Below are 23,742 nucleotides of genomic sequence, written 5' to 3' on the forward strand. Positions count from 1 at the left end.
TGGGCCTGTTACTCTGCCCCTTCCTGCTAAACCAAATGGCCCGACACCTCTGGACATCCTGTTTCTCCTTTGAACTCAGATGTCTATGCAGACATCCTGGCACCTATGTAAATGCCCAGGTTGACTGCATAGACATTTATACATACAGTATAACAAACTATAAACCATACTTCAATAAAGTACAAAACTTTGGGAACTTTATATATGTGTGGGAAATTAGTCTGGGATACCCAGGCTGGAAAACCAGGAGTCTGGGGGACAATGTGCAGCCCCAATGTAATTCACCCCACGTAACCACAAATAATGCCTGCACGCCGTGGAGAATTATAGGACTTTGAGTAACTTTGTCCCCCGAACTCCTGCAAACAAAAGAAATACATTTCGACCCAAATATCCCACCTAAAACTTACACTCCTGAAATCTGGGGTATCTGTGAGAATTGGAACCCTAAAAGAGGAAATGCAGGGTACTTTTATTCTTGTATTGCATTGCTGCTGGCAATGCAATTTGGTCCCAGAACACAGAATTCCCATTGACTTCCATAGTCCCCCCGTCCTTATGTATGGACGGGTACCCACAAAGCCCACACCGTTTGCAGGGGAGCCATAACGGTACCTGGGGTAACCCCTAAACCAGGGACCCCTTTTCTAAATATAATAGAACACATTTCACAATGGCTCACATACTTTCCTGAGCTGTGCTGAATCAGGGTACCTTAGTGGTGAGTCACAGTTATGTTTTTAAGATATTGATTGGGCCAATGTGCACACATGTATCCGCAAATCATGCCTGATTGTCGGATACATTTACCGTGGAACCGATAACTTAGGTCCCCGACCCTGTATGCACATTCTGACAACAGTTTCCCTACAAAATCCTCTTTAAAACACATGCACCCAAAATCCCTGGTTAAATGCATGCCCGGAAAGGGAAAATCACAACAAATACTGGTAATACATTCTGGGGCAGTGGGGTGCGGCCCAAATACACATGGGGCTAATTATATGGGTTCCCTAACATCCACCATTCACCTCCCGCTCCTAAAGTCATTTTCCTGCAGCTATCTTCTATAGGGAATCATAACCACACATGGTATCCCTAGTATATAACCTTGCAGGGTACCGTATATGGGAACATGGTCACATGGAAACATGGTGTATTATTATACTGGACCCAAGAGCTAACCCTCTTGGCCCATTACCCAAGGTTTATAGGGGCAGCCAGCCTGCTTGGACCTTCACATGGGTTATGTATTAAAAAAAGTCTACCAGATGCAAAACTGGAGCGAAACAACTGCATCATATTTATCAAAGCAAAAAATCCCTCTGGGGGTCATTAGACACCAATATTTACCAAAAATATTTCCAAAGCGCCTAAAACAGAAAACCATTTGATAAAATCCGTTTTCACTGTTACATGGATGAAGTTACAAGAATGTACTGTATCTAAAGAGAATGAAGATTCCAAGGTCCACTAAAAAGTGCCACAAAATAATGTTTTTTTTTACCAATATTTCTAACCACAGAAAAAGTAGAGAAGGCTCTCAGTAATTAAATGGGAGCCACATGAAAAAGAATATTTCTTTGCAAAATAAAATCCTGGGCGAAATAGGTGTGTCTGTGCTATTAATCTTTTTGGGAGTCCCAAGTCGTAGCCACTATGTCATGGGGTCTGGCACTCCAGGAGCCCAATGACATAGTGGCAGAGAAAGCTTATTTTTCAGGTTAGATCGTATCCTGCGTTCCTCTATGCATGAGAGAAAACAATGGTCTTGGAAAAGCTTTCTGTGTTTTATCTCATATTATAGGCTAAAGCAGTAAAATTAAGGGCATTATTGAAAACCCTGCTCTCTGATTGGTTACAATTCCGGGCATTATCCACAGTAATGCCCTGAATTTCAGCAGCTTGCAAAATGCCATTTTCAAACTGTTTATTTCAAGCCAATCAGCTTTCAGAACAGCTGAGACAGGGCAGGGGATTGGTTTGAATTAAGTAAAAGCTCTGAGACATGGCAGGGGATTGGTCAAAAAGTATCAGCCACGGTTTGACTCCTCCCCCTCCCAAGCTGACTGAGATTTTCTGAGCAGATTCAGTTGAATTGGGGGGAGAGACTGCAAAGAAGTAAGTGTGTTGTGTATAGAGGTGCAGTGTTGTGTGTGTGTGTGTAGAGGTGCTGTGTTGTGCTGTGTTGTGTGTAGAGCTGGGGGGGAGAGTGCAAAGTTTAGTAAGTGGCTGCATTTTTGATTGTGGCTGCAGTGTGTGTGTGTGTGTTGTGCTGTTGTATGTGTAGCAGCAGTTTATGTGAGTGTAGAGCTGATGTGTGTGTGTGTGTATAGAGCTCCAGTGTGTGTGTGTGTGTGTGTGTGTCAGTAGCCGTGTTTATGGGTGTAGCATGTGTGTGTAGCAGCAGAGTTTGTGTGTGTAGAGCTGCTGTGTGTGTAGAGCTGCTGCTGTGTGTAGAGGTGCTGTGTAGAGGAGGTGCTGTGTTGTGTGTCTAGAGCTCCAGTGTGTGTGTAGAGGCACTGTGTGTGTGTGTGTGTGTGCGTGCGTGCGTGCGTGGGTAGCAGCAGTTTGTGTGTGAGCTGCTGTGTGTGTGTGTGTACACAGAGGGGGCGGCAGTGTGTGGATATAGATATCTGCAGTGTAAGAGTATATAGAGGTGGTTTCATGTATTTACCATTTTATTTTAATAAAAAAATCTATTTAACTATACAAAAGTGTCTATTATTTATTAAATAAGCCTACATTTAGCCTATCATAGTAATAATCCCCTCAGAACAGGGCATTACTGGCCAATAATGCCCTGGCTGGGTTAAAGTCCCTCGGCTTCGCCTCGGGCCTTCAACTCTTCCAGCCAGGGCATTATTGGCCAGTAATGCCCTGTTCTTCAGGGATTATTACTTAAATATAGAAACCCATCTTACCTTAGCTATATTCCTGCTGAAAATTGCAACCAGTTGCCATTGACTATATGCAAATTATATTTCACAATATACACATATGGCCCCACATGCTTTTCCTAATGGTATCTAAGAATTATATTCTATATCTTAGTCTCCTTCTCGTGGTTTGCGTGGATATCATTGTATTACTAACCTTTTTAAATGAAGTATATAATCCTGAACATAATGGTAAGGTGGGAGTGTAGTAGCCATATGTGTAAATACTACATTATAACGTACAAAACAGAATATTGCTTGTTTTTTAGCTTTACCTGACACAACATGCTTTAGTACAAATTCTAATAGAAATGTGGGTGTGTTTATTACTACGCTGCCTTCAAAATAGGGATGATGTGCCAGTTTATTTAATATAATATAATATAATGGCTTGGTTACATACAGTATATCATTTAAAATCAATTGCCGGTGCTACTTTTAACAAATAAACTGAAAGCCTTCTTAGTCAAGTGAAATGCAATTATGCAGCTTGTCTGTCACTTTCCATTATTCAGCTTTTCCCATATTCACTTGGGTCAGTAAACAGTAGAGCTTTAGCAAATAAAGTTTGTGTTACATTTAAACTGCATGTGAAATATTAGATGACATTACTAATGAAAGTATTTCAATTCTGCAGTGATATTTGGTCGCCTAATGGGACTTTGTGATTAGATCACTAGTCTGTACACTACAGTCCTCCCAGTACTTGTCCTGTTTAATTTTAGATTGTTGTTTTTCCTCAGAATAAACTGTCATCCCTCAGATTACAGTGCAAAGAATATCTATTCTCATATCTAATAAGCAGAGAAGGAAAAGAGAGACGGTGTGACAATAAAATTAATATCGGGTTTTTGTTCCAGTTGATCTACTTCAAGGCAGAAACAATTAACTTTCAACAATTAAAAATCAATGTCTCAGAGATTAAATCCAGCAACTCTTTTCAAAATACTGTACTGTATATGTTGTTTTGGCATTCACATCAATCAGGAAAAAGCACTCAGATCTTTCACAATAAAACAACCACAGGTCTTCAATTATAATATTTTTTTTCTAAATGTACTGCATAAACACTTCACTAAGAAAACAATGCTAAATTGATGGATCAAACAATTTAGTAATGCTCCTAACTTAATTATTCATATTTTGGCTTTAGTTGGATACCTGCATGACTTTTTTTTAAAAAAGAGATCATCTTTTTACAGATTGCAACCACGAGTATCAGAACACTTGCCTTGGAAAATCTAGGGCAATCTCCCAGTAATGCTGCAACATTTCTGTGACATTTCTGCAGACAAACTAATGGTCCATCGGATTAACACAGCGGGGGTCAAACTGACCCCCATTGTGTTAATCCAATGGGCCATTAGTCTGTCTGCAGAAATGTCACAGAAATGTTGCAGCATTACTGGGAGATTGCCCCAGATTTTCCAAGGCAAGTATTCGGATACTCGTGTGCATCTGTATGTGTAGGGTGAGGAGAAGGGAGTGGGGAGATAAGAAGGTTCTTGCTACAGTCAAAATGTGATTGGAGAGATGCTCTCATGAGCAAATATACATAAGGAGAAAGAACTTGCAAAACAAGAAATGAGCTCAAGCAAAGAGCATTCAGATCCAGTTGAAAGATTATATAGTTAGAATTAACTTTTATTGGAATCAAAGGTAGAAAAAGTGCAAACACGCAAAGACACAAACTCAACACGTAAGTAAAAATTGCCGGACTTCACAGTCATCTGAGACCCTATTGGTTCTATAGTAATGATCCCACAGTATAGTGAGGTTAAATCCTGTTAGTAGGTATCTTCTTATTCTGGGTGCAACAAGAAAGCAAAAAAACGGGACTGGTTTTCAGCCCTGTGTGTACTTTAAAGAAACTGTTGGTTCCTATGTATATAGTTAGTGTCTTTGCCTAGTGGATACCTAGCTAGGACTATAGGACTAAAGGTAGTTAATTAATACTACCCCCGTCAGAGGAGCTGGCAAGTTTTTATAATTTTTTACTAATATTATAACACAATAAAAACAACGATTATTTTTATAGAACCAAAAGGGTCTCAGATGTCTGTGAAGTCCGGCAATTTTTACTTACATGATGAGTTTGTGTCTTTGCTTGTTAGCACCTTTTCTACCTTTGATTCCAATAAAGTTCAGTCTTAACTATATAATCATTCCAACTTGATCTGAGAGCTCTAAAGCAGGGAAGCGCAAACTTTTGGAGCTGCGCCCCCTGCCTTGCCTCCTCTGCAACCGCCGTGCCACCCCCTCCTCCCCAGAAATATATTGCGCCCCCCAGTCTGCGCACCTCTGCTCTACAGTATACAGGAGCTCTTGTCTTGTCTTTGCAAGTTATTTCTCCATTTATAGATTTAGCCCTTGTACAGTAATCTTCCCCTCGCGGAATGCTGGGGGAATTCACCGAGACAATGCCTGGTTGTGGGGTAAAAAGTCGATATGATATCATATGAGCTGCCACGGTTGCTGCTCTGACCTTCCATGGAGCTGCAGAAAATATTTATTTTTTATCACAACTCTGAAGACGGTAAATCTGGTTAGATTCATTGTTATCAATGAATGTGAATAGAATAATTACATTTGACCCCAAATTAATTGTTTTGGAATATATAATTGAACCCATTTTGGCGTTCAGATTGAATATTCATTTTAAAATGTTCATTTTATTTTGTCCAGCACGTTTAGCACTGTATCACATGTTTTTGCACCAAACATTTTTACCCTTAGCACACATAACTGAGCAGTTTTTATGAGACTTACCTTGTTGCACAAAGGATCCATACACAAACCACATGGAGTTGTAAAGCGTTGTAGAAGTCATAGATCCCACTTGCAAACGTGGAGGATTAAGCCAGTTCAATAAGTAGACCAGTAGCCCAACCAGAAGAACAGTCCCAGCAATGCAGGCCCACAGAGACAGGTCAAATGGTGCCAAGCAAGCAAACATGTCCATTGTTTTCTCAGCTTTTCTTAGCAGCACTCCCACGGAGTAATCCATATAACGAGTAGTGAAGTCTACTACATTCTCTCGGTCTGGTGTAATAGTCAATGCAGAAATCCCCATGTCAGCTCTCTTGAAAAATTGAGAAAAAAAATGTATTAGTACAGACATTTGGAAACATTTGCTAATGTTTGTAGCACTCAAATAGACACTTTTTGGAACTTGAGTGAAAATGCAGTGGGGTTTGTTTCACTTCAGTGTCATGTGTAACTGTTGTGAAGACCTATGGCTCATATGGAAAGCATAGATTAGTGTCAGTCATTCATTAATCATATACTGTACATATGTTAACACTGACCTCACAATGCCAATGATTCATTCAATTGAAGTATTGATTACATTTTAAAAATACCCTTACTGTAGTTTTAAATTTAGCACAAGTGCAGAATTAGGACAGGAACACTAGAATGTTAAAAATTGTTATCCTTCTGTTGCACACCATCTTACTCTGCTGCAGAATATGTTGGTGTCCTACAAATAATAAATGAAAATGCTCATTCATATAACATCTTCTGTTTCCAAAACAGAAATAGATTTTGGCAATAGGAATGTCCTCTTCTGGATAATAGCATACTTATGAAAAATGCAGAAAAAAACGCACACAAAATGTAAAATAAAATCAAATTTGGGAACTGATTAAAACTGTATGAGGTATTTAAAAAAAAAAAAAAGTACTTTAAAGGATTTTCCTACAAGGTTTCCTTTAAATTAAAATAATATATATACATTTTTTACACTTGTGATCACCCTTAAATGTATAAAGACACCAATCTTATATATAAATGTGAACTAATACCATCTAAAAGTTATAATTCTACCATACATACAGTATAAACATGCAAATATCAAATTATCACTCCATGTTTATCTTCAAAAACAGCTTTCAAAAAAAGTCCTCCTTAGGCTGTGTACATAGTGCACGCGATGGCGTGCGTGGCACAAACAGATTCATGTACGTGCACCAGTTTGACCATGCGGCGCACTATGCGACGCACGTGGCACGATTTGTAGGATACAAAAAAAAATTGAATTAAAAGACATTTTTAAGAGATAAACTGCTACCAACAAATTAGTAATGTATAGATCACAGTGAATTAAAAAATATATTTTGCAACAAGTCTAAGGCTGCGGCATGGTGCACGCGTGTGCACAACAGTCCTGCAAATAGATTTGCGCAGTTGTCACTCAGCGATTTCTGTCCTCCGTTGACGAGCGCGTTGGAGAGGTGTAGCCGTGACGTCACCAGGTTGAACATATAAGGATCGCCCTCATTGGTTCAATGGCAAACGTGACGCGGCCGTTGCACGAAAATTCAATTTTTTTTGCTTCCCACCTATGTTAAAAGAAGAGCGGAAGCAATGGGAGAAGAACTGCTCCTTTTACCAAAGTTTTCAAAACAAGCTACTTAAGTCAGCGGTGCACAAACTGGTGAGCGCGCCCCCCAGGGGGCGGGAGATTTTTCTGGGGGGGTCGCGGGCAGTTACAGAGGTTCGGCACTCTTCCCCACAGGCATTTAAATTAATGCCGGTGATCGCGCGAGGCCTCTGCAACAAAAAAAAACTTACCAGGATTCAGACACTGTGACACGTCTCAGATGACACCGCGGGATCATGTGACGTGACGTCACCGGCATCAAATGACGCTGTGGATCACATGACCTGATGTCACGTTACACCGTGACGTGACTGAAAGATAGGAGGGGGGGCGCAGCTTTGGCACAGGCCAGACAAGGGGGCGCAGCTGGAAAAGTTTGCGCTTCCCTGACTTAAGTTACCTGAATAACATTCCACATTTCTAGGGAATATCCTAGCAGACCAAAAATGTCTGAAGTGAACTACTGGATGTCACTCTTGAATTTTTGAAAATGTTATTGATCTAAAGGATTTGTGTCTAATATCTGTCGCATGCAGAAGATCTACGGGCAGCAATTTTTATGTAGGATTAAACTGAACATACTCTAGTGCTTTTCTCTCATAAACAGTGGAACTATGCCAGAATAGGCTGGTGGCTGATGAGGCTAGAATGTTACATTTTTGAAATTAGAATGGAATTTTTGAAGATGCAGTTTTTAGAATCACTGATCTCTGCAGTGTATGCATAAGAAATGTAACACTATCTATCTACTTATTTCTTTTTAGACAACAATTCATCATGCTGACAAAAGTGCCAATGCAGCAACAATCCAGTAGATAGAATAAGCCTGTATAATATGCACTTTGCACATTTCAAAAACCCTACTGTTATGCAGGGGCTACAAGTTAGTCATGCAGTACCTGAGCGTAAAATATGTACTCTATCCTGCTGAACTTAAGGAAATAAAACTCTTGTATCAGACCATCTGTCAAATACTATTCTATATCGCTGAGAAATAGTTACAATTACTGCAGAAATACGCCAAAAGTCAAATCATACTCAGCGGTGCGCAAACTGGGGAGTGTGTCCCCCAGGGGAGACGGGAGATTTTTCTGGGGGGGCGTGGGCGATTGCAGACATCCTGCGCTCTCCCCCAAGGCAATTAAATGTAATGCTGGAGGACCGCGCGAGGCCTCTGCAACCTCTACTTACCGAGGTTCAGGTAATTGCTCATGAGTGGCATTTTGAGTGAGGCATTCAATATGCTGTGAAGCGATCTCCCTTTAGAGGTGACGAGATCAGCTCCATTCAAATAAATGGGACTAAAATTTTCTCTGACACAGGGAAGTCATTTCACACCATATTGCATAAGGGCTTTAATCCAATCCATTAAGGAACGACACAATAATTGGCTGGTGCAAATATATTTGGCCTTAGAAGTACACCTTTCATAGTTTTTATGCTTTCCTATCTTTATTTTGGACCTAATATAATAAATACCTTACACAGTAAGGGCCCAGCAAATTTGCCCCATGTATTTTAATAATACAGGAGGTACTGCAGAATTCTCAGGATAGGAACCAAGCTCCTGGTATCTCCCAGTTACTGATAATTTGTCCTTTTTATACAGTATGCCAGTATTCCCTTACAGGAAATCAAAATGTCTGCCAAGTCATCCTTGCTCCAGTGGGCCAATAGGGAGCCTTGATGGAATGAGGGCATGGCAATCCGGTTTCTTATAAAATGTCCCAACAGACATGTTTTTTTTTCTTTTCGTTTTTCAAGTGTAGCAGCAAATAACATCTTAGTATACATCTTGGAAACTGGAGTACCTTGGGCATGATTCATCTCCGGAAAACCAACAGTTCTGATTGTAAATTCTTACCTTTTAGAAAGTTTCCTTGTAAAGCCTTTTGACAACTGGCCAGTAAACCACAATGCTAATTAGATATAGTTGTCCTTAAACTAGTTTTGTTAAACCTTAAACTAGCTGAGCCAACATGAGTCCTGATTTCAATATCTTTTTTGTCATGTTTCATTGTTGAGATGCTGAGCTATGGATAACAGGTCCACATGGATGGATTAAAATAGAAACCAAAGACGCCATACACAAAAGAATCTACAGTAGTAATGATTCCTTAATCTTTTTTTCTTTAAAGAGGGTGTTGCGACTGTTATTGTTTGCAAACTCACAAACATGGTTTCTAGATAATAAGTAGTTTATTGCACAGTAAAGCACAGAGTATGATCATACACACAAAAGTCAAATGAGACTCTCTGCCAAAAGAGTGTCCAAGCAGGCTTTTTATACATTTTTGATTCCTTTGTTCAAAATAGGTTACCAGGCAGAATATACTAACCACTCCTTAATTCTTAAACCAATCATTTTACAGATCATTAAAACCTGGTTAAAACTAGTTTTATACGTTAAGAAAAACTGCTCACCAATTGAATAGAAAGTCCTAAAATGGCAGGTGTAAGGGAGGTAATAAACATATATTAAACAGAGCGAACTAAGAAGTTCAGAAGTACCCCTCTATATGCACTCTAAACCAAACGTATATTGTTTCTCAGGCCACAAGGAAAAAAACCCCTATACCAGAAACTAAAAACGAAAAGCGACGAAAAACAAAAAAGTTTTAATACATATTTAATTTATATCACACTAAAAATTGATCAAAATGTATATGTTTAAGTAAACCCCACAGAGGAACAATAGAGACTGGATAGGGATATATCATTCAGGTAAGATGTCTTAGTAGTAATTTATACCAGATAATAACCCTATCCGCTACTGCGTGAAGATTCAACATGTGATGCCCATTAGGTTGACAAATTCAACTATATGCGTACTGTGATATGCAATAGTTAAACAGATGAGGCAATTATAAATGTATTAATATACAATAGCTAATGAGGGCTATTCCCACTAAATATAGAACACCATCTATTCCTACGCAGTTAATACCACACTGTGTTCCATGCATAGGATGTCATAGCCTCCAGAGATGGATACAAATCAATGAACTAGTGTCAAAGTATCTTCTCTTTCGATAGTATCCCTTTAGATGTCTGTATCCCTTCCCTCATATCCACAACAAAAACACACGCTGTTTGGGAGTGTAGCTATACAATAGTTACAAGTTACTACATAGATAGAAGTGAGTATGGGTTGCGGCAAACCCAAAAACAGACCAGTGTATACAATAGTGTCAGAATGCCACTCAAACAGCTGCCGGAGTAACAAAACACACCACTGCTTGTCAGCCGGGAGTCAGCAGTGAAGCTGCTGGCATAGAGGATGGGAAAGGGGAAGGGGAAGGGAGGGAGAGCGGGTTGCGGCGAACCCTATCGGAAGCAAGAAAGGTATACAACCCGTGTGGGACATCTGGCACAAGTCACGCCGTCTGCCCTTCCTGACCGTTCTGTTCTGACTGACAGATTAAATCTGTCAGTGGTGATATTGGATACCGAGGCTTGAGCCTCATTACTCCAAGTTCTCTTGTTGAGTGTATTGTCGCACTCTTTAGGAAGCTTCTTGATCTGTGTTACTTGCCACAGTTGAGTTGGTTTCACAGGGTCAGCGCTGTGAGTCTGCCCTTCCGATTCTGTGCCTGGTTTAAATAGGAAGATATGTACCCCTATTGGTCCGTGAATGCTTGTGAAGTCCGCCTATACTTTGCTAATTGCAATGTTAACCCTATCAGAACGGGTTCAAGTCAATTGACTGAGTAGTCAAGGACATACAGTATGGTATTAGCACACATTGTTTAATTCCCCATCAATATTAGTACACATTCTTTATGAACAGGTTAAATATCTATATTGGAGATTCTGAGACATGAAAATATGTAACCAGGCACGGAATCAGAAGGGCAGACTCCTCCCCCTGAAGAAGCGCGTCACACGCGCGAAACATGTGTCGGTGTTACTGACGTCACGAGGGTGACGTCACAGAGGAGCGACGGCGTGACTTGTGCCAGATGTCCCACACGGGTTGTATACCTTTCTTGCTTCCGATAGGGTTCGCCGCAACCCGCTCTCCCTCCCTTCCCCTCTCCCATCCTCTGTGCCAGCAGCTTCACTGCTGACTCCCGGCTGACAAGCAGTGGTGTGTTTTGTTACTCCGGCAGCTGTTTGAGTGGCATTCTGACACTATTGTATACACTGGTCTGTTTTTGGGTTTGCCGCAACCCATACTCACTTCTATCTATGTAGTAACTTGTAACTATTGTATAGCTACACTCCCAAACAGCGTGTGTTTTTGTTGTGGATATGAGGGAAGGGATACAGACATCTAAAGGGATACTATCGAAAGAGAAGATACTTTTGACACTAGTTCATTGATTTGTATCCATCTCTGGAGGCTATGACATCCTATGCATGGAACACAGTGTAGTATTAACTGCGTAGGAATAGATGGTGTTCTATATTTAGTGGGAATAGCCCTCATTAGCTATTGTATATTAATACATTTATAATTGCCTCATCTGTTTAACTATTGCATATCACAGTACGCATATAGTTGAATTTGTCAACCTAATGGGCATCACATGTTGAATCTTCACGCAGTAGCGGATAGGGTTATTATCTGGTATAAATTACTACTAAGACATCTTACCTGAATGATATATCCCTATCCAGTCTCTATTGTTCCTCTGTGGGGTTTACTTAAACATATACATTTTGATCAATTTTTAGTGTGATATAAATTAAATATGTATTAAAACTTTTTTGTTTTTCGTCGCTTTTCGTTTTTAGTTTCTGGTATAGGGGTTTTTTTCCTTGTGGCCTGAGAAACAATATACGTTTGGTTAAGAGTGCATATAGAGGGGTACTTCTGAACTTCTTAGTTCGCTCTGTTTAATAAAACTAGTTTAGAACAGCTCACTTTTAGAACCAGGTACTTCTTGATACCAGGAATGTGGGCGTAAACTACAGGCAAAGTCATAAATCTACTGTGAGCAAATTTCTTTCACACCACACACACACACATTCTTACACACAAAATAGACACTAACAGAACAGACAAAATGGAAACAGAACATCACCTTAAATCCTTCTCCAGAGACCCCCCCGAGTCCATGTCAGTAATATCAACAGTATACAGTATTCATTTCAGCAATTTTACTTCATTAGCAATACTATTAATCCATTATTATAGTAGCAATACTGTTTTTCATTTCCTTACTTTCTTGAGGGTATTAAATAAAAGACATCTGGGTCTAGACATGCCATAATTTGATGGTATGTGGAGAACGACACTGGAATTTATACAAACAGCTATTAATCTCCTGTGGTGCCTCAGCAGGTAAAGGATATTTTATGCTCTATCAATGTACTAGAGCTATATTTGACTGATTTAATTTATTTTAATGTTAATCTATCCTTTTCCATTTCCTGCCGTGGTTGTAAATAACCCCATAGTAGGCTGACAGTGTTTATTCAAAATGAATATAATCATCTGTCTATAGTGATGGAGTTCTTCATTTACAGACAATGAAACTTTTGTTCCCCTAAATTAAAGAATAGCGGGAAACTGCCTATGACTAAGAAGCAGCGTATAATCATGGCCTGTCACGAGCAAAATAGCTAAAAAAGGTATCATGCTCTCATGCTATTGCTATTTTAGGCAAGAAATATAATTTCAGAGATTATAGTCAACACTATTGTATCCCCTTTCTCCCAGCTAAGGGGCCTCACATGCTGTAGGTTGTGGTACTAGGCAAGCAATGAAGCAGGATGGATATTTTCACTCTATTACAGGTTCTGTGGCTTGGATTAGCAAGCATAAAGAGGACAAGAAAAAAATATATACTGGCTGCCAGGGATTTTTTAATACAAAATAGCTTTATTGAACTGGGAACAAATAGCGAGTTCTGCAACATAGGCAACTTCAATGTTATTAACTCCATTGATCCCCGAGCTTCATACTAGAGAAGGCACTTCTATTTTCTTATGGATAGGGACTAATAATCTTATGTACCTTGGCACAGCACATTAAGATTCATGCATACTGTAACTCTGTGACATTAAAAATACAAATAAAAAATAAGTGTTATTATGAGCACTCTTCTTTTTTTTTGTAACAATTAAACACCAGAGTAATCTTGGTAGCTGAGATTTCCAATATCATTTATTGAGCACCCAATTTTACAAACCCCAATGTGCATATACACACTTCTAAGAGTACATTTTATAAATTACCAAATTCTAAAAACATGATAAAATAGTGTTACTGCATCATACGGGTCAGCTCTTTATAGTCTGCAGCTCAATGTTATAAATAAGGTATGCAAATATAAATGCTACAGCAGATCTGATAACAGTATAGCAAGTTGAATTTTTTATTTTTTAAACATGTAATCTCCCATTATTTGTGGGAATGGATTTATCATTTTTTTAAATGTTGGCTTTTCTCTGTGTTTGATAAGCTCTCCTTAGTTTGCTTATTGTTGTTCAACAGCACAGGGGAGTCGAGGCAAATTGTGCTGCTAAATCACACATTGGTCGATTAGTTTCTTGAAATATTGGTTGATTCACTGCACTGAAACACAGATTTTAGGTGTTCTGGATTGAACACGAACTACGATACAGTCCCCAAACATCCTACTTGTTTCTTCACCTATAACACACTTATTTCCACAATTTTTCATGCATGTCATTAATACTACTTCAGAATTTAGCTGAACTGGACACAAACCCAAAGTCCCCAAACATCCTGCCCAATTCTCAACTCAAAACACTCCAATTTACGCAATTGAACATACAGTTCTTACCCCTCGCATTCATTTGTTATTTTGCGAGGGTACTTGCCAATTGAGTCTTCTGACTTTGTTCCACTCCAGTAGTTCTAGGATGAGCAAATCTCCTCTTCTCCTCACACAAAAAAAATTGAGCATTGACTGTCCTGAATAGCACAGGTTGTGGTTTCTGATCCTCTTGGGCCTGACAGACCCCCTTTCTCACAAATTTAGGCTCTGGCTTGTTAAGATAGGCCTTGTGGAAATCATTTAGGAGGTGTGGAGTGTATGATCAAAATATACTTGGAACTCTACACAAATAGGGCTCCACTTTTTAAGTTATGAAATTCATGCCGATTGAAAATTATGGCGAATTCTGGAAAAACAGCTTGAATGTGTTTCCGTCCAATCCGCTGTTGGAGATCCGTGCGCAGATTGGATTTTGGTGAGAAAATATGCAGATCGGATAGTGACCCAAAGTTCACCCAATTGCTAGTAAATAACCCCCTTTGTCTAACAATTTATATAAGATCTAATTGTAAAGCATCGTCTGCCAGGAAAATGCGAGATGTTTCTACTTGGTTTTATAAATGTAAGCTTTGCATCCACCATAGGGGGAAGCACTCTGTTATTTTGTTAATACTACATAAGCCCAGATTCATCCAATTATAAAATTACTGCTTACTAATTACTTTTAAAATTGGTGATTTCCTAGCTGTCATCTGGGGATATTTCCATATCTCAAGATCCTGTAATAAGATATTACAATGTTTATTCAACACTCTTTGCAGATTTCTCCAATGTGTGCCATATTCGCTTAGTGTTTTCATGCTTACTTTTAGAATCACCAAATAAAAGGCTTTTCATTTAATTTTTGGCTCTCATATACTCATCATACAAATGTGTCCAGACTTACTGTTCTCGGTGCGTTGACACACATGCTAAAATCAGCGGCCCATCCGGGGGCCCGAAAATCTGGGATGATTAAAGCTGGAGCCCTGCTGTGTTAATCCTACCAGGCCAGCCAAACTGATAGAGTTGCGCAGAGGAGTCACAACGAGAAGCAATCTCTCTGTGTCTCCAAGAACAGCTATAAAGCAGTCAATTTGTCCTGCCCATTGATGACTAAGAAGCCCAGATATGGGTTTTTACTTGTGATGTACTGGGTCCAAAAAATCACGGGGTAACGGGTACCCGGGGAAAAAAGAAAAATAACCCGGTCGGGTAGGGTTCGAAGTACCTCTGGAAGCGGAGTGTGAGGAGGACGATGGCGACATCCTGCAGTGGTCAGCAGGCGGCGGCAGAGGGGGAAGAGGACGACAGCGACATCCTGCAACTGGTGGTGGTGGTAGCAGAGGACAATGTGAGCGGAGCAGGAGTGGCACTAGAGGACAGCTGGGGAGGAGCACGCCCCAGCAGTATGACCTGGAAGTCTTCCGACTTCTGGTGTCTGCCGCTGCTACAGCGCAGTTCCTCCCTGGCTGTCCTCTATTGCCGGGGAGGAGCTAATGAAAGGTCTACTGTATATGGGACCTGCAATGTTGTTATTCCCCTGTTCTTGGTTGTCACATTAAATGGAGAACTTCATTATGAACGTGTGAGTAGAGCTCTACTTTGTATCTCTGTATTTGAGGACACCTGCCCTTTGAATAAATTGTTTGTCTGTGTTGTGTTGGCTGCACAAGCAGGTTTCTCCTCACCTGAAACTATTTCCCTGTACTTTGGAATAGTTTGCATTAAAGGGACAGTGTACCTATTATTTGTTAAAATGTGGAAAATAAACCATTGAACATTAAAGTCTAACACCTATTGTTTGGACTCTTACTGACCCAACCATGAAGCCATTCTGCCACACCCCCTATGACTTCATAATTGAAGAACTCTAATGTTGGTCCACTAAGTCAGGGGTGAGTAAACTGCGGGGCGTAAGAGTTTCCACCAACCTTGTGTCATGATTCAACTCACTAAATAAATTGGCCCCAGCCAGGGGCGTAGCTAAACATGAGCAGGCCCCCGGGCAAACATTTTTTCAGGGCCCCATTAAAAATCAACGTATTCTGTACATTAAAAATGAAATACACCACACACATACTGTATAAATATAGATTAAATATAAAATATAGATTACTCATGTTCTCACTGTTTTTTTGTAAATTTTTTATTTTCAATTGTCTCCACTCATCACCATCACCATCACCATCACCATCATCATCATCATCATCATCATCATCATCATCATCATCATCATCATCATCATCATCATCATCATCATCATCATCATCATATCTCCCCCAGTCCCACTCATCATCTTCATCATCATCATAATATCTCCCCCAATCCCACTCATAATCATCAATCATAATATCTCCTCCAGTCCCTCTCACCATCATCATCTCTATCATAATATCTTCACCAGTCCTCATCATCATCATATCACCCCCAGTCCCACTCATCATCTTCATCATCATCATAATATCTCCCCCAGTCCCACTCATAATCATCAATCATAATATCTCCTCCAGTCCCTCTCACCATCATCATCTCTATCATAATATCTTCACCAGTCATCATCATCATCATCATCATCATCATCATCATCATCATCATCATCATCATCATCATCATCATCATCATCATCATCATCATCATCATCATCATCATCATCACATCTCCCCCAGTCCCCCTCATCATCTTCATCATCATAATATCTCCTCCAGTCCCCTCATAATCATCAATAATAATATCTCCTCCTGTCCCTCTCACCATCATCATCTCTATCATAATTTCTCCACCACTCATCATCATCATCATCATCATCCTCATCAACCTATCTCCTCCAGTCCACCTCCTGGTATGCTGCGGCGGCGGCAGACCACAGGTATTATGGAATTAACTGGTAGTTGTAGCAGAATCAATTTAGTCAGAGCAGAAAAGGACCGCAAGCGCGCTCTAGCAGCAGATACTGGAAGTTCTGGGTCACACTGCTAGAGCATGCTTCTCCCCTGCCATCCTCCTCTGATTCAAGTGATGATGCTACTACAGGCTAATTCATTAATACCTCCGGCGCCGCCTTAGAATACCATCTACCCCCGCCTGTCTCTATGGTGGGACAGGGGAGGGGGGGAACGCAGGCAGAACAGGCTCTAGGGGGGAGGAGTGGGAGAGTGGGTCTCCCAACAGTGCGACCCCCAGGCTTTGCCCGGGCTGCTCAGGCTATAGCTATGTCCCTGGCCCCAGCATAGCAAACCAACTCCATTGACTTTTGATCAATTACACACTTGTACAAAATCACGTAATTATTTTCTACTTAAAATTCCATCATTTTATTGTTTGGAGGATCTTTTATTTTCTTAAGTATGTATTTTTTTTTACACAAAGAGTAAGACCAGACAACAAAAAAAGGGAGGGATAGCTTCACTGGATGGACATGAGATAAGAGGCTTCCCCCATGTGACCATCCTATAAGGTCTTGTCTGAGGACACTCCACCAGTAGAACTTAACTGTTATCCTCCCATTGGAACTGGTGAAGGGAAAGGGTCAGAGGATGCCTGGTCCTGCGGTGCAGCCATCTTACTGCAGGTGTTTTCTTTTTAGTTCAAAACCAATTTGTTATAAAAGCAAAGGGGTAGGCATGTACATGAGTTTATTATTTTGTTTACTTGTTTGTAAAAGTTTTTAATATGCTAAATTAATTCAGCTTCTTATAACATACTGTCAAATGTCTTGATTACTCATTGATACATTCATGCATATATCCTTCCTACATAATATAAATATTACTATACTGTACATTAATAAAACATTACCAGTTGATTAAATGCATACGCTTATTTACAATTTATCATAATCGTTACTTTTCTCGGTACAATGAATTATTCATATACTCTAGTGCCGTATTCAGTTAACATATTCCTGATAAATAAGACATTAGGTGTTTGAAAGAAAGTTTCTCCATCTCCCTTATTCAACTAAACCATAGTTTCACTAACATAAAGAACAGTATACAGTATGATATACAGTTGTATGAATGTAACATAAAGGATAGATTAATTACCAGCACTACAGAATGTGACTTTCAAACCTGAAATGTATAATAATTAGTGGTGTTCATAGAAGCATTTCAAGGTAGCATATATATTATTATTATTATTATTATTATTATTATTATTATTATTATTATTATTATTATTAGAGATGAGAAAATAATCCCCCAGTAATCCGAAAGTGTAGTCATTAAAGCAGCAAAACACGTGAAATCTTATTTATTTTTTTAAAGTTTGAACTTATAGATACTACTTACTGTTTTTTTTTTTTTAATTCAACTCTTAATGCCATTTTAATGAGTTTTAAAGCATCCTTTGATTTCTACAGCAGGTTTTATCCCACATCCTAAGCAGTGCACGATCTTTGTAACACTTTCCTGTTTGAGCTGTACACTGTAACAATTTAGGCTAAGGCCCTGCTGCACGAGCTGGCGTGCCCGCACTGCGTTCAGGCGGCGCGTGCACGGCACTTCACCGCTATATGCGGTCTTTAGGGATCCGGTTTTTGGCGCGGGGGGGCGTTGACAAAGCGGCAGCAGCTGATCTGTATGCTCTGTGGAGCTCTGTTGGCAGATGCCTGCCTTGTCATCCACTGAAGGGAGGGGGAAAGTAATAGGCACTGAAGCCTGACCCTTCCCTACACACTGCGCCCAGGCTGGAAACCCATCTGCCCCAACCCCCCATTCACTTTGAACCGGGTGCCGGTGAACCCCCCCCCCCTCCCCCTCACTTTCACTTTGAGCCGGGAGCCGGCGAAACCACCCCCCCCCCCCAGCAACCGGTAGCTGGCGGCGACCTCCCCAGCACACACAGCCTGCAAAACGGGCACGGGAGGGAGCGGGGAATGCTGCCAAGCTGCACAGAAGACAGCGATTCACGCAAACGAGTCCCTGTGCTCCAGACAGCTCCCCTCATTGGCTCCCTGCCGCACCACGTGACGTGTCGCCGCTTGGGATCACGATCCTCGTGTATCCCCTGCTGGCTGACCCGTCACAGTGCGCAGCGAGCCTTGCAGCGAGGGGGGACTGGGGCCGGCTCGGGAGGATCTCCTGTCTGGTAAGTGACGCGCACGCGGCCGCGCTCGCCGTCGGAAGCAGCGGGACCCAGGCCTTATAATGTTAGCTTAGTAATATAAGAGTACATTATAGCTGCTGAGTTATACTGACTGACTGATTAATTGAAACTGAAAGGCCATTATTTTGACAGATTTACAAAAGGAGCACAAAATGCTTGCCAGCTAAAATACAAATCTAGAACAATACATTGTCACATGCTTTACTTATACAAAGAAGAACAAAAAAGCAAAGGGGTTATGTAGTATTGCTGCTTTGACCTTCCTGCAATGAGGAACTATTCAGTAGAAGGAAATCCTGTCCTTTCCTTCAGAATTTGTGGCAACAGACAAATCAGCCCTGTGACAATATTACTACTGTACTTTTGTAGTTGGAATATTTTCTATATGTAACCCCTGCTACAAAAATATACATGCTGTGGACAGTGCAGAGGATCAGAACATCTGTGTACACACAGTAGAGCAGCAGAACTAGAACTCCCAGAAGCCCCTGCTTTGGAGCACATGACAGGAGAGGTGGTATTGGATGGAATGTTGTAGCAGGTTGACAGTTTTGAAAGACAGGGCAAGTTTAACTGCCATTTCTAAGGCCCGTAAAATACTGTGTGCGGTCGTGCACGCGTGCGTGCCTGTGCGAACACACATGCATGTGCCTGTGCGAACACGCGTGCACGTGCCGCACTTTTTTTTGTGTGTAGGCTGTGACCGACAGTGAGGTACTGTATGTTTGTGTGTGTACAGTATGTATGTGTGTGTATGTATATATGTGTATGTATGTATGTGTATGTATGTATGTGTATGTGTGTGTGTGTTAAATATGTTTATAATAAATAAATAAATACGTTAGTAAATAAATTATTTATTAACATAGTACATACACAAACACAAACACATATATACACACACACACATACATACATACATACACACATTTCAGCAGCGGTAGTGGTGCAAAACCTTTCTTTTCCTCATCTTCTCCCCTGTCGGCCGGTTCCACGCTCACTGCCGTGCACACACGCAGTCCTATTATAGGAAGGCTGACTAACCACAGTCAACTATAACTGCCGCGTGCACGGCGTATCAAGCGCGCTCTCTATATACACTTATAGTGCCGGTGACGCGATGGTGACGCCAGGCTGCTGTTGCTGGAAAAATCAAATTGAGATGACTTCCAGCGATTGCGACCAAGCCGTCGCGTCATGCTTACTATAGGCGCACGCAACGGCGACAATGCATTTGTTTTGACGCGGCATCGCTGTCGCAGGCACTATAAGCGCAGCCTAAGGCCTAGGACATAGTACATTCAGCGTCGCTGAGGCGGGCTGAGCCGCTCTGAACAGATGCACAAAGCCCCTGCATCTGTAATCAGCGCGGCTATAGTTTCTCCCTCCGCATGCGTGCTGCTGCGTGCGGAGGCTGAGAAACTTGGAACAGACAGGGAAGTTTGAAATTTGCCACTCGGGGAAGTGGAGGAGCAGTCACGTGACCGCTCCCATCCAATGGGAGCGGGGGACTAGCCCCGCCTCCCGCTCCGCCTCCTGGCACGCCACCTCTCCGCCCCCTGAGCGCGCTCACTGCCTCGCCTGCAAGGACAGGAAAAGCATCATTTTCAGCAGGCGAGGCAGAGCATGAGCGCGCCTCAGCGAGCTTCAAGGCCACTATGTCCCAGGCCTACTAGAGAGCCAGAGACACAGCTAAGGGCATAGACAGCTAGTGACAGTCTGAGACCAGATACAGATATAGGAAGTGCCAGACTGAGAGGCACACAGAGAGACAAACCAGGTAAAAGTGAGACAGCTGCAGAAACATTAGAAAATAGGGAATACAGTGCACTACTATAGTGATCCTCTATTGTTACTAAAACTAATTAGTTAACCATTATTACCACCTCTGTGATTATAAATTAAATAAGACAACAACCTCTGACTGTTGAATGGCGCCTGCAGCTAGTTATGTGCGTAGAGGTTCATTACCCCTAGATAACAGTTAAACAGAAAAAACAGCGCAAACGCAATAGTGACCTCTCTCCCCTTGACCTCACGGATCAGCTGAACGGAGGTTCTTTACACGCTGGAGGGAGGCCCTCTGATACAAGCACAGGCGTAGCGACTTGAATCCAGACATCCATCCTGAATGCCCAGCTGTACTACATCTGAGGGACCGTATGCAGGAGTGTTCCTTCTCTCTATGGCGAGCGGTGCCTGGTAACAGATGCCTTAGTGCATGACATGCTTGTTTTCTTCTAACCTGATGTATGCAGCTATTGATTCTTTTATGTAATATATATATTTTTTGAAAGTACTTCACTATTGCGTTTGCGCAGTTTTTTCAGCTGCAGAAACATATCTCCTACACACCAAGGAAAATTGTGTTATAAGGAGTATAGAGAGTGACCATAGTAAAGAGAGTTACTGGATAACAGACATCTTGCAGGCTTTTCCTGCAACTATTGCGTATCCTTTTGTGTATTATTCACACCTCAATATGTGTCACCCGTAACAGTGTGAAAAGAAAAGGGTTATCTTAGATCTTAGAAAATTCACAATAAGTTAATCAAATAATTTATGACACTAAATAGTGTTAGAAACACATACAAAAGTTCAATAAAATAAATAGTGAAAGTGAATGTTAATAAACAAATAATGACTTGGGTGTCTAAAATAATAATAGCATGTTCTTGTATAGTGCTGCTAGTTTTACGTAGCACTTTACAGAGACATTTTGCAGGCACAGATCCCTTGCCCATGAAGCTTACAATCTATGTTTTGGTGCCTGAGGCACAGGGAGACCAAGTGACTTGACCATGTTCACAAGGAGCCAACACTGGGAATTGAGCAAGGCTATAATTGTGTATTAAGTATAGCGTGTTTTTTGTCTTTAACAGAAAGTGCGGCCAGGTTAAGGTTGCCCAGGGATCATAAAGTACCATTTATATATACACAAGTTTGTTCTGGTTTTATTCAAGAGTTCCAAGTCTGGTGTACTAAGGGAGGGACTCAGGCCCCGGCACAGCACCTATACACTGTGTTACATATATAAATACCTTGATACACAAAGTGAAAAGGAGTCAAAATGACAGAATGAAAACTGTTTTTTTTTTTAGCAACATTCCAATTGAGATACTTATATACATATCCCCATTGTATCAAGTATGGTACACATCAGAGCCATACGTGTAAATAGCCTTTTTGAAAATATAAAGTCAAAGACATAGGGCCTTTCTCTATATCTACTGTTTCGGCCATTTTGAGCCAAAAATATGCACTGAAGTTTATGGGTGTTTTCAGCCAAAAACCACCCATATGGCTGCTTCTGAAAATGTAGAATTACCTCTTTACTATGAGGTAAAATATATTTTTATTTCAGATGAGCACCGTTAAAAATAGATTTTGTGGATGCTAGGTCTATGAATCACCTTACTCATTTAGTGCTACATCATGTCTGTGATGTGCTTTTATCCTGACAGATCATTTTGTTTTATTAACATAGTAGAAGGCCATAAAAATTGAAATTCAAAAACATATTTTTAAAGAATCATCTTTAAAGGTCAGAAATAAAACTACAGGAAGAATCTAGCAGTGCACAGAACACTGAATAAATGAATAATAATGTATTATTATACAGGGGCTTGAAGTTCCAAAGTAAATTCATCAAAGGAAACCATGTAACTGAAAAAAGCTTATGCCTTGATCACAAGACAACAAAGTATACTGTACCATGAGAAAATTGGGCAAATGAATATTACATTATAGAAAAGTACAAATACAAACAACCAATTTAAAATAGGATATAAAATACTTTATATAAAAATGTGGCTTTAGAATAAAGGTCTGTCAAAAAGGATTTCTACAAAAAAAGTTAAGTAATAAAAACATTCAACAGGATCACGGTTTTAGGGATAGTTTAATCATGGACAACATTTTGCCAATAGCAACTGAAATTAATAACTAGCTAACCTCTGTTTTTTAAACATAAATTATATGCACAACTAAAAATATTATCATCTATATACTATATTCCCTAAGGGTTTTTTCCTATTGTTTGTAATGTAAAACTTTCATTTTACCTACTTCTAGAACCAAGGAGATGTTCAGTGTTTGACAGATATATTCATTATAAATGTTTAAAATGTGTGTTGCTTAACCACCATGTAATAATGAAGGCAACCTAGATAACCTGTGTGGAGTGCTTTATCAACATAGTTTTACTACATATGTTTCTTATTGTAGCTATGAGTATGAGCAATTAGTGTGTTTTCTTTAAAGGTGAACATTTATTTTCAATGAAATATCAATTTATTTAAAAAGGATCTATTAATGTAAATTTTTTAATTATTCCAATCATCACATATACAGTATGTATAGATAGTATGGTTCAATTGTTATACTACTAAGTCTATACACAATACCCCCAAATGACATCCACAATTACTCTAGAACAGCGATTCCCAACAGGGGTTTCGGGAACCCCTAGGGGTTTGTGAGATGCCTCCAATGGCTTCGCCAAAAAATAAATGTAACAGCAAGTCGCAGGCAGTATAGTGAGTTCTAAAGCCCATGTGGGGACTGTGCACTTGGTAAG

The 23,742-nt window shown here is 40.4% G+C and overlaps 1 protein-coding gene across 1 annotated transcript in view; it reads right to left on the reverse strand.

Moving 5' to 3' along the window:
* Positions 1-23,742, reverse strand: part of GRID2 (glutamate ionotropic receptor delta type subunit 2) — a 1,372,533-nt gene that overhangs the window by 299,871 nt on the left and 1,048,920 nt on the right. The window contains exon 11 of the mRNA XM_075609971.1: positions 5,709-6,021. Within this exon, the coding sequence (XP_075466086.1) occupies positions 5,709-6,021 (313 nt within the window). The remainder of the gene's footprint in view (positions 1-5,708; positions 6,022-23,742) is intronic.

This window comes from Ascaphus truei, chromosome 1 (assembly GCF_040206685.1).
Source record: "Ascaphus truei isolate aAscTru1 chromosome 1, aAscTru1.hap1, whole genome shotgun sequence".
Lineage (NCBI taxonomy): Eukaryota > Metazoa > Chordata > Amphibia > Anura > Ascaphidae > Ascaphus > Ascaphus truei.